The sequence below is a fragment of the Pangasianodon hypophthalmus genome, chromosome 1 (assembly GCF_027358585.1).
Source record: "Pangasianodon hypophthalmus isolate fPanHyp1 chromosome 1, fPanHyp1.pri, whole genome shotgun sequence".
Classification (NCBI taxonomy): Eukaryota; Metazoa; Chordata; class Actinopteri; order Siluriformes; family Pangasiidae; genus Pangasianodon; species Pangasianodon hypophthalmus.
Genome location: NC_069710.1, coordinates 34,291,473 through 34,310,838, shown reverse-complemented (window position 1 = coordinate 34,310,838; position 19,366 = coordinate 34,291,473). Strand labels below are relative to the sequence as shown.

General features: G+C 39.1%; 1 protein-coding gene across 1 annotated transcript in view; it reads right to left on the bottom strand.

The window, feature by feature from the left end:
* The window catches only part of LOC113523756 (uncharacterized), a 507,872-nt gene that overhangs the window by 22,209 nt on the left and 466,297 nt on the right, over positions 1 to 19,366 (bottom strand). Inside the window, exons 24-25 of the mRNA XM_053235375.1 lie at positions 4,898 to 5,074; positions 4,445 to 4,621 (exon numbers count right to left, since the gene is read on the bottom strand). Coding sequence (XP_053091350.1) covers positions 4,445 to 4,621; positions 4,898 to 5,074 — 354 coding nt within the window. The remainder of the gene's footprint in view (positions 1 to 4,444; positions 4,622 to 4,897; positions 5,075 to 19,366) is intronic.

The window sequence follows — 19,366 nt, the reverse complement described above, 5'->3', positions numbered from 1 at the left end:
GTAGACTGTTCATTCTAACGGACATCATTAGCGAGGGATCTGTTTCGGTTAACTAGCTAGATGGCAATTTCAGTAGGCAGTGAAATAACTAACACTTTGGTGGTAGCTAGCAAGTTAGCGAATGTAGCTGTGTACAGATTCATTTGAAGATGATGCACTACTAAAAAGAAACAAGTCTGGTTGTGGTAATGCTAGCTAATAAGCTACACATTAGCTGTTAGGGTGATTTTTCTTAAATGTATAGAGCCAAAGCAACACAAGTAGGGGAGAGTCAACTGGAAGAACTTGTTGAAAAACTGGATGCCCAGGTCTGTTACTTACAGTAATTCTCTGTAGAATTATATTGTACTATGTGTGTTTTTTTGTAACTGTAAAACAATTTTTTAAAACTAAATGGTGTCATGGCTCACTTGTTGACACTCCATAACCTGTGTTTCTTGGCAGACCATGGATGTAATTTCACACAGGAGGTCTACTGTTCTTCATGGTCTTCCCTTGTACATGAGAGAGACAGCTTCAATTTCAAACACCATTCTGGTCATTTATTTTGAGTTTTATTTGAACTTTTACAAGCACTACTGCTGCAAACCTAAACTAAACACCTTACAAAGGTTTACCCCAGTTCAGTTGTTTCAGTTTCTTTATGAAATAGTTGACTGTTGTCCATTATTTACTGTGTTTCATAGGACACTGATGCATTGGGGCTGTGCACAAAGGGCATGAAAATGGGAATCCTTGAAGTGGTAAATGACTGCACTGCTCACTCAGGATCAAATTCCACGGTGGTCAATGTGGCAGTAGTATTGGAAGAGGAAGTAGTTATGGACAATCTGGGAGACTCCATAAAAGCCTTCATTCTCCTCTTTGGTCTGCTTTATGCTCTTAACATAGAGTATCCCAAGGACTTAAGGTACACCTTTGAAGCCGTCCAGAAAATCTTTGTGAACCTTGGAAGTGAGTGCACTGCAAGAGTGCAGTCTCTAAAGAACAAATTATTGCAGCTGTAATTTAAACATTTTCATGCCAGAGATTATTTTTGGCAATACTGCAGTTGGAAACAGATGTCTGACAATTATTAGAATTTTTTGGCAGAGTTGCTGAACAGCATGGTTGAACTTTCACACCAGATGTTTGACAGACTTGAATTTTTCTTAGAATTGTTGAATTTGGTTTTACATGGTTGAACTTTTGCACAAGATGTTTCAGAAATCTGTCCATTTAAATGAACAGAAATCATTTGATTAATCCTTTATTTTAATGTCTTTTAAACGGTACTGTAAGGAACCAAATTTCTTTTGATCTAAAGCAAAGGCATTTGATTTTGAAGTGAACCTGTAAGACCTTTAGATGGAGAAGTGAAATTAGTAAGCTTTGTAAATCAGAGTTCTCATGCACTTTTTTGCAGTAAAAACCAGTTTGCTCTAGGTGATATTATTGCACAGTCTGGTACTAAAATGCAATAATGATATATTTCATTTACTTTAACATGCACAGTGTGCACATATTCTGTTTTAAATTGTTCTTTTGTACACAGAACGTCCAGTTCAAATCAGGATGCTGTAAAATAAATGTATGTAAAATATACATACAGAATTTTCTAACTCCACCACACCCAAACACTTATTTGGTAACAGTGTAGGTGATTCCACTTACAGAAATAAAGAAATGAAGTCTTCATGTTCTGCCTCCTATATGGACTCAGAGCCATTTACTGTTCATTGTGTAAAATGTTAAAAGAAAGCAGATTATTTATGGCTCATTAGTTATGTATGACCTACAACCTTTGTGGGAAATAAGTTCACCGTGTTTGTTGTTGCCATGACGCCTCACACTGTACATTGTTTTTGTTGGAGCAAAGCCTGTAGGTTTATTCATAGCAATGAGTTTAAATACTGCTAATTAATACTTACCATGCTAATTGATATTTCAAGTCTAAAAACACACACAGTATCATAGAAACTTGACTGCACTGTGCTAGCTAGCTTAAAGTCTATCTCTAGCAGTTATTTTTTAATATTTTTTAATATTTTTATATGTATTTATTCAACATTATGCTAATGATGACACATTCTTTGTAGATTCTCTGTAATAATCCTTGAGGGTTATTATGTTCTATAATACTGACTATACAGTGTGCTGTGTTGAGGAGGTAAATATACATCACTCATCAGAGTTAGCTGGCTAGCTTATTGCTAACAAAAGATGAACATGGAGGTGTGCATGTTTTTTCCAGGCCAAAATGACACTTACCATTCAAGTTAAGTCAAACACAGCACTATATTACAGCATGGATACAGACTCAGGTGCAAACACACACACACACACAAATAAAAACAATTAAAAATATATATATAAACACATCATTTAATGAATTAAAACGTATCATTTAATGAATAATTATGTACATAGTCAACTAAATTAAACTTTTCTAATCGTAATTTTCTAACAACTTCAGTAGGAAACAAATTACTTTAACTCAGTGTATAAACAGTGTATAACTTTGAGCAATGACAAAATTACTGCTTTGAACTGAAACTATAAGATATTTATAATGTGTATTAAACATAAATGTTTCCCCCTGCTTCATATAAATGGAAAAACATGAACATACTGTATATACAAAACTATTAAATGACATTATAAGTGCATTAACAGTTTCTGTTTTGCTGTTAATAAGAAAAGATTCATTACTGTACAGTTAAAGTTTATTTATCTCAGCTGGTGCATTTTTACAAACAACTAGAGAAGCAGAAGTGCTGACATGTTGTACACCATCTGATTATCACTAAATGATCATGTTTTTCAAACACTTTGTACTGTAAGAGTTTATCCTCATCATCCTCTGTGTGTGAGACTCAGATCAGATCAGAATTAAAGCGGCTAAAATCTGTAAAGAAAGAGAAAAGAGCAGAACGATCAGATTTCATCATATGTTTATCAGAATCAGTCATCAGATTCCTCACAAGAAAATCAGTGTAAACACTCTGTGTGTGTGTGTGTGTGTAAAGTACAGTATTTATATTGCAGAGTTCCAAATACACATATTAAACTATAAAACAAACAGAAATGTTTAAACTACATAATCAGAAAAACATTTTCATATACACAACACACAAAAATTGGGAGGCTGGATCCTTGTTTCTGGGAGAAACACACTGTTGCCTGATAAAGCCACCAGGGGGTGCCCTCATCAGCTGCCTGAACAACCTCAACTGGAGTATTCCTACAGTCACTACTCACAGCTTGTGATGATCGGTGAGGACAGAGACGTAGATTGTAAGCAGAGAGATGATCAGTGAGGATAGAGACGTAGATTGTAAGCAGAGAGATGAGAGGTGAGGATAGAGACGTAGATTGTAAGCAGAGGGTGAGAGGTGAGGATAGAGACGTAGATTGTGAGCAGAGAGATGAGAGGTGAGGATAGAGACGTAGATTGTAAGCAGAGAGATGAGAGGTGAGGATAGAGACGTAGATTGTGAGCAGAGAGATGAGAGGTGAGGATAGAGATGTAGATTGTAAGCAGAGAGATGAGAGGTGAGGATAGAGACGTAGATTGTAAGCAGAGAGATGATCAGTGAGGATAGAGACGTAGATTGTAAGCAGAGAGATGATCAGTGAAGATAGAGACGTAGATTGTAAGCAGAGAGATGAGAGGTGAGGATAGAGACGTAGATTGTAAGCAGAGGGATGAGAGGTGAGGATAGAGACGTAGACTGTAAGCAGAGAGATGAGAGGTGAGGATAGAGATGTAGATTGTGAGCAGAGAGATCAGAGGTGAGGATAGAGACGTAGATTGTGAGCAGAGAGATGAGAGGTGAGGATAGAGACGTAGATTGTGAGCAGAGAGATGAGAGGTGAGGATAGAGACGTAGATTGTGAGCAGAGAGATGAGAGGTGAGGATAGAGATGTAGATTGTAAGCAGAGAGATGATCAGTGAGGATAGAGACATAGATTGTAAGCAGAGAGATGAGAGGTGAGGATAGAGACGTAGATTGTGAGCAGAGAGATGAGAGGCGAGGATAGAGACGTAGATTGTAAGCAGAGAGATGAGAGGTGAGGATAGAGACGTAGTAAGCAGAGAGTTTTGTCCACATACTGAGCTCCTGCTTCACTCCCACAGACCAGTAGAGTGACTGTAACACTGGTGTTACTCTGATCACCTTTTGGCAATCTAACACCTTTTTCATCAGTCATTAATAAAATCCCAAAATACTTAATCTCCTTCACCATGGGCAAGCTCTCTCCCACTCTTTTCCCGGTGAGAAGCATCCCACTCTTTTCCGAGAGAGAACCCAAATGCAGAACAGTGTTTTATTTCTTATTAATGTACAAACACATTAAGATACAGAATCTCCTCTGAAGTGTATAAAGAGACGTTAAACCACCAAATCACTGTTACTGTGTGTGTGTGTGTGTGTGTGTGTGTTTCAGTCAGTAACTCACTGTAGTGTCTCCAGTTTACAGTGTGGATCCTTCAGTAGATCAGAGAGCAGCTTCACTCCTGATTCTCCTGGTTCATTGAGGTTCAGATTCAGTTCTCTCAGGTGTGATGAGGTGTTTGACTTCAGAGCTGAAACCAGAGCAGCACAACCTTCACCTGTAATACTGCAGCGATCCAGCCTGTAGAGAGATCAACATTTATAGGTCAACACACACACACACACACACACACACACACACAATGCTTCACAGCCCATGAAGTGTGTGTATGAAAGCCAGAAGTAAATCCAGATTGTTACACGTCTATTTCACTGTTTGTTATTTTTGAATCTGGAAAACGATAGCAGTTATTGCTGCTCTATTAAAATTGTGCTCCAGGACAGACAACATTTTATTAATCTAAAACAGCCATATGACACAAATGCAGGATCCACAGTGTGAAAGTGATGATCTGACCTCAGTGTCTCCAGTGTACAGTGTGGATTCTCCAGTCCAGCAGAGAGCAGCTTCACTCCTGAATCCTGCAGTTCATCATTGTAACTCAGGTCCAGTTCTCTCAGACTGGAGGAGTTTGAGCTGAGAACTGAGGACAGAGCTCTACAGCTTTCCTCTGTGAGATTACACTGATACAGCCTGGGAGAGAAATGATGATATATCAGAACACTGACATCTCAAACACAAACATACACACATATGTTTATCCTTTTAGAAATTAAGCACTTTTTAATACATCCTAAAAGCTCTCTTGTACCTGCACTAATGAAATAATTAAACACACCTGAGTAAATCACAAATACCTGTGAAGCCCTACGTCCCAAACATTATGGAAATGGAGGGAAATGTATAAAACATGCTGTAATTTCTACATGGTAAACCATAAATCTATAAAAATATCACTGATTAAACTCTGAGAATGTGCACTTTAACCACATGTGAATTGTTGGAGTCCAAGTTTAAAACTGTGGCATACAGAGGCAAATAAACAATAAATCCTATATGCTACACTGGCATGTGTGTGTATGTAGACTTCTATAGAAAAGATAACAAAGATGGCAGTCCATTATTCTGTTATTCACTATTCATCAGCATTATTCATCACTATTTCAGTTTTTTCTTGTGACTAATATAAGCCGTTTTGTCAGTGACATGTCCACAGTATGAGATTTATAAACATTTGGGAAGCATTTTGTAACAACAGTTACGTTGTGAACCTGTTTAGCTTTATGTTTGGAACTTTTGTCTCTGTGTGAGTTTTCTCTTTGGTTGTGTTTTCGTAAAGGGATCGGTGTTTGGTTGTCATGTGACATGGCGACTCGCTGGGAATCATGGAAATGGGAGTTCTCTTAACGAGGCATTGCACATGTGGACCTGACCGCTGCTTTCATAAATTAACAAGCTATTTAAGGATTTAGTATTTTTCTAAGTTGTACTAGTGTATAAATTAATCTAAAGACAACCCACAATGCACCTGTAGGGGGCGTACATGTGCTCTAACTGATGTTCTGTACCCAGTATGCATTTGCAAATAAAACCAATAAAACATTTGAGTTTATTTTGTAGTTAAATCTGATTATTAACCATCCCAACATTAGTATAGAGTGAAATGCATCACTGATACTTAAAATACAATTTATATTTGAAAGGTTTAAATAGTAAAATGTTTAATATTTTGTCAACCTCTTGTTATGCATCAGGCGTGTTGCTCTACATTTTACTGTTATTAGGTTTATACTATAATAATGACAATCAAATAAACAAAATGTGAAAGTGATGATCTGACCTCAGTGTCTCCAGTGTACAGTGTGGATTCTCCAGTCCAGCAGAGAGCAGCTTCACTCCTGAATCCTGCAGTTTATTGTAACTCAGGTCCAGTTCTCTCAGACTGGAGGAGTTTGAGCTGAGAACTGAGGACAGAGCTCTACAGATTTCCTCTGTGAGATTACAGTTCCACAGCCTGGGAGAGAAATGATGATATATCAGAACACTGACATCTCAAACACAAACATACACAAATATAATTTATCCTTTTACTTAGAAGGTTTCGCGTGTACTGTGTGTGTGTGTTTTCTCTCTCTCTCTCTCTCTCTCTCTCACACACACACAGAGAGTAAAAGATGTTTTCATAGAAGTTGGCGAGCAGCAGGTTGTAATGTCGCACAGAGCAGCACAAAGTCAATGTAAAAACATGGAAATGTAAAAACCAGCGTTGCAAACTATTTTCAATGGAAAGTAGCTAAATGTCGCTAAATGAGGTCATGCGTCATTAGCATGTTAATGACGTCATCACGTCGTATTTGCATTCTGCCGCTGCGTAATGTGCCACAACTATGTACATAGCAAATGAAAAAGATAAAAAAATAAATAAAATAAAATTTTTAAGTCAGCCTGCCTCACAAAACCAAAGCAAATTCATTGTATGTGAAAGAAAAACACTATTTAACAACTTTTGTGATTCTGATTCCAGATCACTCCATGAGAATGCTGAGACAGAATTCGTCATCATCCACAAGATCCATACCCTCAGTGCTCTCCTCCTGTGGGGTGATATTGGATGCAGAGGATGAGCTATAACCTGGACAGAACTTAAATGAATAGGCAGCTGAAGTGCCAAAGAGCTGCAGCACTTTATCAGGCAGTTTGTGCTCATAACATGCATCTCCAGCCAACCTCAAACCATATCTAATATACAGAATAGAGCTGAGGGTCTGCAGAGACATGCGGTTCCTGAGTTTGTTTGTAATGACACCCATTTGACTGAACAGCCTCTCTACCTCAGCATTTGAGTGTGGGAGGGAGAGGACAGAAACTGCAACAGAAGCCAAGTCTTCATATGGGTTTATGCCTGCTGAAGCTCTATACTTCTTAACTTCAGCCCAGAATGCCAAAGTGTTTGTTGTTTCCTCCCATTTCTGAAGGTGAATAGACCTCCACTGATTAATAGTTTTATCAGTTGTGGCCGGGCAATATCCTAACAGGTCTGCAAGTTTTGCCATGTCTGTAAGGCTCTTGTTGTGGTTTAGTGTCTCCCCCACATTGAACAAAGACATGTGCTGCAGTATCTCCATATTATCTGGGAGCCTTGCTCTCAATTCATTTGCTAAGGAGATGGTGTAGTTCACACATCTTCTTCGCACACAGTCCTCCTCCTCGGGAGAGAGGTTCAGCTGTGCTGCCTTGGACTCAAATATATAGCCAAGGTATGGTTTGGGAGAAATGTGTCCCTCTATTGGCTCTTTAAGGACATCCATTTTTGCCATCGGATTAATGACTCTGCTGCAGACAGACTTCATAAGCCTCATTAAACAGTCAAGCAGCTTGAGCGGATCCGACTGTTCCCCCTCAAAAGCCTTAACAGCAGACTGCACCTCACTAATTATAGATTTTAAAAAGTGAGATACAGGAGGTTCTGTGGGTCACTGTACATGGAATGTAGAACATCTGCCATGTAACAGTGCTCACTCAACATGGTGAGACTGAAATGCAATTTTAACTCCTCCCACTGATCCAGGATTCTGGACACAGCAGGCTCTATGGAAAGCCAACGTGTGGCACAGACCTTTGTTATCAGTAAAGGCTTCTCCCCACAGTTTATTGTCTGATAGACGGCCTTGTATGCCTCTCTGCGCTTTGGAGAAATAGAGAACCAATTATAGGTTTCTCTAACAAGACATTCCACGCTACGTGGAAGAGTGTTTTTGGAGGAAGAGCTTACAGCTAACTGTAGGGAGTGATACACACAGCGGATAAGGACTAGATGTTTTAAGTCACTCTCCTCCCTCAGAATTTTGTGCACACCATTGTACACTCCTGTCATTACAGATGCATTATCTGTGCCAATGCCAAGCAAGTTTGAGACACTTACATCAGTGCTTTCATCAAGAAGGAGGCGGTATTTGCTGTCACCAATATCAGCCACCAATCTTTTAAGGAAATATGGTGCCAACACCCCATTGATCATTTCAGTACTCTTGGTACGGTGCATCCGAAAATGTTTGGCTGCACAGGAATCTGGAAAAGCAGCTTTGCATGCTTTACCAATGTGGTCACAAGAGAGAATGGAGCAGTGCTCTGCTATAGCAATTGCCATTGTTGCCTCTGCTTGTTTTAAAGAGTCAGTGTTTTTTGGAGAAAATGGCAATGTAGATTGCTTGGCTTGATTATAAGGCTTGGACTTTTCGTTGTGCTTCTGAGTTGATGCATGCTTTTTAATGTGAGATAACTTGGCACAAAATTCTGTCTTGCAGTACAGACAGTAAGCCCTTGTGTCATTGCCCACATAGAGCTTCAGCCACCCCTTAAATTCAGGGATCAGCTCTCATTCTTTTCTATATTTTTGGGAATATATTTTAGAGTGTGACATGTTACTATTTGAATGTGTGTAATGTTCTAGCTGTGCGTGTATATGTATTTATATTTGTATTGTGTATGCACTTTTTATATTTGTATTATGTGTATATGTTTTTTATATGTGTATATGAGTTTAATGAAGTTTATTGTTGTGTTTGAATAAGTACAGTGTACAGTCTCTAAATAAACTATCTGAATTCAGTAAGTTTAAAAACTGGAATGAACTAAAGCCCTGTGGTAGTGAGTAATATAAGTGCATGACAAGAATAAACGGTCACAATAATCTTTCAAATTTAATACAAAGGAGAAGCTGGTAAGTGATTGGTCTGTGGCAACACAGCGTGCACATGCGCAGTTCATTCACATCTATGTCAGCTGCTGTGCGGTCAACGGAATGCGCTGCTCGTCTCTCAGCCACTCACTGAACAGAGCAGACGCACAGAGGGGTGTGACTGCAGCAGGGAAGCAAGACCTCGTGCTCATGCAGGACAGTACTGGTGACATTTGGAAAGTTGCTAAGGTTCATCCAAAAAGTCGCTAGATTTGTTGCTTTTTTGGAAAAAAGTCGCTAAAACAAGCGACAAAGTCGCTAAGTTGGCAACACTGGTAAAAACATGGAAATGTAAAAAGGGACGGGGTTTGAATGAATTTTCTTCCCATTAAGAATGGAGTGTTTTAAATTAGAGAGATGCATGTGTCATTGTAAAGACCATCATTTTAGTTTTATCTGCATTTAGAAATCATTTTAATGATTTGAATTGGGATTCTATTTCCTTAAAAGCTTTTTGAAGTTTATTTATCACTTCAGCAAAAACAGGAGCACAGCAATAAATAACATCATATCATCAGCATAAAAGTGCATATTTGCATAATCAAGTTTTCTTCCTAAATGATTTATATAAATAAAGAATAAAAGTGGTCCCACTGTTGCACCCCTTTATGGACAGACAACACATTAGAAAACAAACCATCAGCCTGAACACAGAGTCCTATCCAACAAATAATGTGAAAACCAAGTAACAGCTCGACTGGACAGCCCTGAGTCAGTCAACCTCTGCAGCAGAATAGAACGGTCTACGCTATCAAACACCTTCCATATATCAATGAAAAGTCAAACACAGTGTTGTTTCTTGTCTAAGGCGGTGACAATATCATTAACTACTTTCACAGCAGCAGTAGTTGTGCTATGGCGTTTTCTAAAAGCAGACTGGTATTCATGTAGTCATGTATTCACTCTATAAATGTTCCTTTAATTGTTCGCTTATTAAAAGTTCTAGTGTTTGGGCAAGAGCTGATAATTTGGGTGTAGGCCTGTAGTTATTAAGATGACAGGGTTCTCCACCTTTTAGCAGCAGGAGGTTTAAGAAGTAAGCATCTAAACCATCTGGGTCTGCAGATTTTCTAGGATAGAGTTTTTCACTATAAAATACAATATTCATGCTATATGGTGCAGTCCAGACCTGCAGTTAAAACAGTGTAGGAATATTTGTGTTTTTATCAATTAAATTAACTGTATAAATGTACTAATTATGTATTATCACATTTCAAGACAACATGTGTTTAAAGGGTTGAAACCTGATTTTTCTGTCATGTTTTTCCCAATAAATTAATATATTTTCTCTTTTTTATTGTTATATCTTAGATCTATACATTTTATGCACATTTTACCTTATTATGATTGTTTTGTGTTAAGCAGAAAAAAGCACTTAACCAAAGAGAAAAAAAATAACTATTTATTTAATGATGCTCTCTTCAATAAGCTCCCTCATTCTCCTTACATACAGAATAACAGTGAACTGATTAGAGTAATTAATGATAAGCATTATCCTAATCAGTGCAGCGTCATTAGTGTTAATTTAAAATAATAAATACTACATTTAGGTAGTTAGTAATACATTTATGAAATAATTTTAAAAATACTTACTTAGCTTTTCTGGATGCTTTGACCACGGGCATCAGCCTCAGAAGACATTCGTCTGATCTGTGATATTTCCTCAAATCAAACTCATCCAGATTCTCGTCTGAGTTCAGCAACACAAACGCCAGAGCTGACCACTGAGCAGGAGAGAGACTGACTCCACTGAGACGATTGTCATCTTTACTTTTCAGGTAATGCTGTACTTCCTGTACTAGAGAATGATCATTCAGTTCATTCAGACAGTGGAACAGATTGATGGATTTCTCTGGAGATGGATTCTCCCTGATCTTCTCCTTGATGTACTCGACTGTTTCCTGTTTGTTGTGAGAGCTGCTTCCTGTCTGGGGCATTAGGTCTCGTAAGAGAGTCTGATTGGACTCCAGTGAGAGACCCAGAAGGAAGCGGAGGAACAGGTCCAGGTATCCATTCTCACTCTGTAAGGCCTTGTTCACTGCACTTCTCAGGAAATCAGACATGTTTGATTTGGTTAAAAGATCAGACAGATCAGTGATTTGTTGTTCTGTTACATTTCTGCTGATGAAAGAGAGAAATGCATATGAAGCGGCCAGAAACTCCTGAACACTCAGATGTACAAAGCTGAACACCTTCCCCAGGTGAAGCCCAAACTCCTCTCTGAAGATTTGGGTACACACTCCTGAGTACACTGAAGCTTCTCTGACATCAATGCCACACTCTCTCAGGTCTTCCTCATAGAAGATCAGGTTTCCTTTCTCCAGCTGTTGGAAAGCCAGTTTTCCCAGTGCCAGGATACTCTCTCTGGTCTGCTGAGGATCAGGGTCACATTTCTGATGGTACTTTTGCTCCTTGTGTTTGATCTGAAAGATCAGGAAGTGTGTGAACATTTGGGTCAGAGTCTTGGGGATCTCTCCACTCTCTGCTTCACCCAACATTCTCTCTAGAACAGTGGCTGAAATCCAGCAGAAGACTGGGATGTGGCACATGATGTAGAGGCTTCTTGAAGACTTCATGTGTGTGATGATTTTATTGGCCAGGCTCTCATCACTGATCCTCTTCCTGAAGTACTCCTTTTTCTGAGGATCACTGAATCCTCGTACCTCAAACATTCCCCACATAATTTCTCTAGAGTACACATCTCCTCACACACACACACACACACACACACAATGGAATCACAAAGACACCTCTTTCTGATGAGGTTCCTGTCACTACACTGTGGCTGTGTCCTAAATTGACAGACATGAACTGGACACTAGGGGGCGCTGCAGCTAGTACAGGAGTACACTTATCAAACATTTAGCTCAAAAGTTGTTCACACTAGTGAAGGAGTATCCAGTGTCAGAACATTGTAACAGTTAGAGGTAAAGTTGTAACTTACTGTTATAGGAAAATAATCAACTTCAGGGCAGTAACTCCGCTTCATCACACCACCCTGTCATATTTTATTCCATACTTATTGTAGCCTGTATAGCGCTAATAACCTGCTAGCTAAAAGGACTAGCGATTTTGTATGAAGACATTAAACATGACTGGTACATTTTCCACTTGCAGTGCATTATGGGTAACACAAACAGATAATGAAATTACCTAGAGTTTTCATTAGAAGAGATTCTGTGTTCTAGTCTTTTTTAAAACACACATGGTTGAGAGATTGTGATTGGCTATACAGTCAGGTCCATAAATATTGGGACAGTGACACAGTTTTGGTAATTTTGCCTCTGTACACCACCACAGTGGATTTGAAATGAAGCAGTCAAGATGTGACTGAAGCGTAGACTTTCAGCTTTAATTCAAGGGGTTTAACAAAAATATTGCATTAACCGTTTAGGAATTACAGCCATTTTTTACAGAGTTCCTCCATTTTCACAGGCTCAAAAGTAATGGGACAATTGACGATAAGCAGTTTCATGGCCAGCTGTGGCCTGTTTCCTCCTTATATCATGATAAATTAAGGAGATAAAAGGTCTCGAGCTGATTCCAAGTGTTGAATTTGCATTTGGTAGCTGTTCATGGGAACTCTCAATATGCCGTCCAAAGAGGTGTTGATGCAAGTGAAGGAGGCCATCATTAGGCTGAAAAACCAAAACAGACCTATCAGAGAGATAGCAGAAACTTTAGGAGGGCCAAATCAACAATTTGGTACATTCTTAAAAAGAAGGAATGCACTGGCGAGCTCAGCAACACCAAAAGGCCTGGGAGACCACAGAAAACAACTAAAGTGGATGATTGCAGAATTCTTTTCTTATTGAAGAACAACCCCTTCACAACATCTAGCCAAGTCAGGAACACTCTGGAGGAGGTAAGCCTATCATTGTCAAAGTCTACAATCAAGAGCCACCTTCATGAATGTAAATACAGACGGTTTACCTCAAGATGCAAACCGCTGGTAACACTCAAGAACACAAAGGCCAGATTAGATTTTGCTAAAAACCTCTAAAAAAAGCCTGACCAGTTCTGATGCAAGATTAACTTGTACCAGAATGATGGGAAGAGAAAAGTATGGAGAAGGAAAGGAAGGGCTCATGATCCAATGCATACCACATCATCTGTCAAACATGTGGAGGCAGTGTTATGGCATGGGCATGTTTGGCTGCCAATGGAACTGGGTCACTGGGGTTTATTGATAATGTGACTGTTGATAGAAGTAGCAGGATGAATTCTGAAGTGTACAGAGCTATACTTTCTGCTCAGATTCAGTCAAATGCTGCAAAACTGATAGGACAGCGCTTCACAGTACAGATGGATAACAACCCAAAACATACTGTGAAAGCAGCCCAAGAGCTTGGAAATTAAATGTTCTTAAATGGCTGAGTCAGTCACCTGACCTCAACCCAACTGAGCTGCTTTTCACTTACTGAAGACAAATCTGAAGGCAGAATGACCCACAAACAAGCAGCAACTGAAGATGGCTGCAGTAAAGACCTGGCAAATCATCTCAAGGGAGGAAACTCAGCATTTGGTGATGTCCATGGGGTCCAGACTTCAGGTAGTCATTGACTGCAAAGGATTTACCTCCAAGTAATAAAAATAATCCTAATATTTATGATTATATTAGTTTGTCCCATTACTTTTGAGCCTGTGAAAATGGAGGAACTCTGTAAAAAATGGCTGTAATTCCTAAACGGTTAATGCAATATTTTTGTTAAACCCCTTGAATTAAAGCTGAAAGTCTACGCTTCAGTCACATCTTGACTGCTTCATTTCAAATCCACTGTGGTGGTGTACAGAGGCAAAATTACCAAAACTGTGTCACTGTTCCCAATATTTATGGACCTGACTGTATATATTCTATAGCTCAGCAGGCTCTCCTTCCATGCTGTTTGAAATATTACCAATTTAGTTTGATAGCATTTACATTCTAATTTTCAACTGGTCTATTTTAAGGTGTGTATTATCATTATACCAGAATGCTAGTTTTTTCTCTCTAATTATTTTTTGTTTAAGGGGGTTACATTATTGTATAGTGGAACATTGACTCTAAGCAATCAGTTAGTTGCCTAATCAAGCTCTGTGGGGTCAGACAGTGATCTAGTTGATACTGTAGATCACTAGGAGATTTATCATAGTTGATAACTCTAGGAGATTATTGATAAAACTCACTCAGTAGCTGACGTGAATGTACATTTGACATGGTACGATGGCAAGGTGCATATATTATGATTAAGACACATTTTCAAAGAGATGAGATAATGATCTGAGAACTTCAGACTGTGGAAATTTGACTATACTTTCTATATTTAATCCAAACGTCATTATTAGATCAAGAGTGTGACCACCATTATGAGTGGGTCCTATCATGTTCTGATTGACCACTACCAAATCTAGAATGGACACAACCTCTATTCTCAGAGCGTCTTCCAGGTTATCAAAATGAACATTAAAGTCTCCAACAATTAATGCTTCGTCTAAAGAAACAACTAGGTTAGACGTATTTTTGTGGCTACATATGTTATGTTAGTAAAAAGAACTTCAAAAGTGTTGAATACTAGATTAGCATTATAAATAACTGCAACACCTCCTCCTCTGCCAGTTAGACTGATGTATATAACTGTATCCAGGAGGACTAGCTTCATTTAATGCTACATACTCATTTGGTTTAATGCACGTTTCTGTTAAACACAGTAAATTTTAAACTCCTGATCAGTAATAGTTTCATTAACAATAAATACTTTAGATGTAAGAGATCTATTATTTAACAGTCCTAGCTTCAGATCAAAGGTGTTGGCTGTGTATTCACTATGATTTAATTTTATGTTAATTAGGTCACTAAAACAAACTTTCTGAGTGTTTCTACATTTTTGTTTAGTTCAACTCAGTGCAGCTAGCAGATGGTCTGTTTAGCCTGCTTGTCTGCTCCCTGGCCTTGGCTCTGGATTGTTACTGAATAACTAGGCCTGTTCTGAGACTATGTGCTATGATGCAAGAAATGACAGCAGCACTTTCCTGAGTGGGATGGACACCGTCCCGCCCTAACAGGCCAGCCTTGCCCTCAAAACTACTCCAATTATCTATAAAGCCTACATTGTTTTTGGTGCACCACCTGGGCATCCAGCAGTTCAGTGACCATAACCTGCTGTAAGCTACACCGCCACGCCACTTTTGGATGGGGCCAGAGCATATTACTGCATCAGACATCACCTTCACTAATTTACACACCTCTACGATGTTGCTCTTAGTAACCTCTGACTGAAGAAAGTGTATCTCATTAGCTACCGTTGAAAACCTATTCTTGCCTAAGACTCTAAGATTACCTGCTATGTTCGGCACCCTGGCTCCCGGTATACACCTAACTAGCGCTGCTACCCAATTTTATGTGCCCTAAGATAGAGTCTCCTATAACCAGAGCTCTTTCAGGTTTCTTGGCTGGTGCTTCACTTAGGAGAGCAAACCTGTTAGATACGTGAAGCGGAGAGGATTGGTGCTCCTGTGGGCAAGCCTTAGCATTATCCTTGGCTTTGCGATTATGCCACCAAGTCATCACTCATTCGCCCCGCTGTGAGGGCTCAAATGACGGAGTTGGGTGATTGCTAATTCCACCTAAGGCATCCAGACTTTCCCCTACAGAAACTACACTGCTCTCACTCTCATTAACCCTCTCTAGAGTCTGGACGCGCACCTTAAATGCTGCAATCTTCTCCGTCAGAGAGCTAACTAATATACACTTATGACAAATAAAGCTCTCAACGATGGAGGAAGAATAACTAAACATTCTGCACTCAACAAACCGAAAAAGCTGAATATTTGCCATGTTGAATGTTTAATGTCTAATGTTCTGTGGTTACTGCTACTGTGGCAGTAGAATAGCTTCAACATGTTAAAACTAAAATATTATTTGTTTCAACATAGGAATGAAGTTTTTAATTTCCATGTTCATATTATATTTTGAAAAATGTTGGAATAAATGATTCATTCGTACATGCACATTGTTTTGTAGTTAATGCTTAAATATGGCAGTAAAATAGCATTAACTCCTCTCAGCCTGACTAAAACCTGCTTTGTGGGGACTCCATATAGAAACTATTAACAAAAAAGATAATAAAAAAACACTTCAAATGTCACTCACGTAATACCATTCTACTCTACTTTTGTTGTCACATACACTGGAGATGTATTTAAATCACAGTTAGTGTACTTTGACCCAGTCAGCAGGTGGTTCATTACAACAAATATATAAATTATTTCACTGTTGGAACAAAGTTTATGATTTCAGGGTTAAATATAGAATATTTTGGAAGACTTTAGATTAATTATGATGTATTTAGACACACACACGGTTTTTCATTCCCACGAGTCTACTTATTTGTGTCTGTTTGTGCTTTCAGTGACTACCGTAATCCATGATTGAGAGAGACACAGAGTGCAAGACCACTTGGCAGAGCTTGCAACACACACACACACACACACACACACACGTACACACGCCAAGAAGTGTGAACTTGAACCTGACAGACCGAAAGCTGCGAGTTTTTGTTGACTTTTGGAAGTGTGCTGAAAAGCGTAGTCTGAATAAATGTGAGCCCGGAGCTCAGTTAAGATTGCACCTGTCTGTCTAATCTTCCACCCCACCATCAGCCAGGATTTAGGCCTCCTTATAGCACAAAGACAGTGCTGGTTAAAGTGGTAAATGACGTGCTACTGACCACTGATCTGTATTGTGTCCTTGCTTCTGTTGCTTGACCTTAGTGCAGCTTTTGACACCATTGATCATACTATTCTCCTTGATAGATTAGAAAACGTTGTTGTAGTTAAGGAAATGGCCCTCTCCTGGCTCAGGTCTTATTTGACTGATCAGTTTGTAGATGTACATGGTGACTTCTCTATGTAAACTGAGGTAAACTTTGGTGTTCTGCAAGGATCTGTGTCAAACATTTGGGTTGTGAGGGAAATTAGGAGACTGGAGGCAGGCTTGGCAGACAACTCAAAAAGGCTCTTTTATTGGCCATTAATACTTCGCTCACTTTTCAGTGGTTTTATTTTAAACAACATACACACACACACACGGCTCAGTGCAGCTCAGCTCTCACTCTCCCAAGGCTCTTTTGTCTCCCCTCTTTATCCCTGCCACCAGTCAATGAAACATTCATTAGCCTAATTCCGCACGGGTGTGTAATTCTTACCACTCACCTTCTCCAGCTCCGCCACCCATTCATAACCTGGCCCTCGACCATGGCCCCGCTTTTTCTTTATATATACTACCTCTATGTAAATTTGTTGGATAAGTCAATCTCTTTTAATCTTCCATTCATGGGGTGTGAGGTGGAATTTCCGACCAACTGGTTTTGCCAGTTTCACTCACCCCGAATTTCCCACAATTGCAAGTTTAATTCTCGCAATTGTGAGTTTAGGCTGCATCTCACAACTGTGACCTTATGTATTTATTATTACTTACAGTATATTACTTTATAAGTCGCATTTTTTGTCATTGTGTCCATCTTTAGAACAGATCTTCTGTTCAGACGTGTCATGCTGTATTTAGTGAGTGTCACAGTATTTTTATTACCTATGTTTGGTATGCATGTTTGATTGTTGATAAATATAGATAGGGGCTACACTCATTACTGTAGCAGTCAGTTTTATTATGTTCCAGTTTAATCTAATAAAGACAAAAATACCCCAAAATGGTTATACCATTAAAAAGTTTATATTTATTGGAAAGTGATCAGAAATGTACAATATTTTCATTTTATAGCATTACACTTTAGCCTATGTATGCTACATTCCAATGTGTCCACCCTGATGCTCAACCACTGCTGGAAGAATTTATTTATGTACTTGTTGCATGCTGTTACTATAAGTTCCTCAAACCAGAATTCATTTATGGCAGCAATTAAATCAGACTGTGTAGGTGGTTTTGCTTCTTTCCAAATATAGAGAATTTGAGAATTTCAGAGAATGTGACACCATCTCAATGGGATTCATATCAGTGGATTCTGGTGGAGTCTTCACCCAGTTTATACCCTCTGCAGCAATGACTCTGCTTGCAGTGGTGTGTTTCGGGGTTATTGTCCTGGAAAAAGTGGTGATGGACTCTGAAGTTTTCCCTAATGTAGGTAGTGGCAGTTTCTTTTATAATAGCATCTTTAAAGAGTCCATTACCCCTTTGAAGATTGCAATAGGTCCCAGTCCCAGTATGGATATTGCTCCCCAAACTTGAACTTTCCGTGGGTGTTTCGTCTACCAATTTTACAAAATGACATCTTGTCAAAGTGGTCCAAAGCCACTGTGGTTTCTTCAGTGAAAATGACTTCTTGAAACGTCTACTTCTCATTGATCCATATCTGGGCTTGTTGGAGACGTATATCTTTATTTTGTCTCTGATCAAGGAACAATGTTGAATTTTCCCCTACTTCCACCCAAGTATTTGCCTGATCCTCCGAATGCTCACTGATGTCCACTCTATTGTCACACCAGAGCTGTTTTTTCACTGAACTTGCCAGCAGTTCATCATTATGGCTAGTGATGTTGTCTATGGCTGTGACAATGTCCCTAAAATCAAGGGCAAAACATTAAATAAATATTTGACACTTTAGGCACAACCAACACATGACATTGTTGCAACATATTTACATTTGTGGTAGTGTCATACTGTATGAAGTGGGTAACTAACTTATTTATTTTGAGAGGATTACGTATGCATGATGTTTGTTCTTTATAATGTCTTCTGATGGTGCTCAATGTAGTGTGTACACCAATGGAACTCAGATGGTGTATTTCTGGAGTGGAACTTCCAGCAGACCTCATCATCCTGATGTCTTGGGAATGCAGCTTGCTGATCTTGGTCATTTTGAGATACCTTTACATTTGGATGGACTGCATTTATCTGTACAGATGTCAAGGTGTCATTGGGGGCGTGAACAATAAGTGAGAATGGGTTGTAGATACTGTAGGCTAAGCCGATCTATCAGGCCAGTCTAAATGCTTAACATGGCGTAATGTACTAAAGACAAAGACCGGGAAGGTTAAACAAATTTTAATCACACGCTCCTTGTCTTATGCAGAATTTACCACCAAACAATGACACCATAATCACTAAAACCACCGTCAGCTGACAAGGAAGTGGCATGTGATGTTACTCACGCCACTGTTGCTAAGTTACAGTCTAAACACCCGTAAGCTTTTGTGGTAATTACTGGAGACGTTAACCATGTAGATCTGGATTCCACTCTCCCAACTTTCCACCA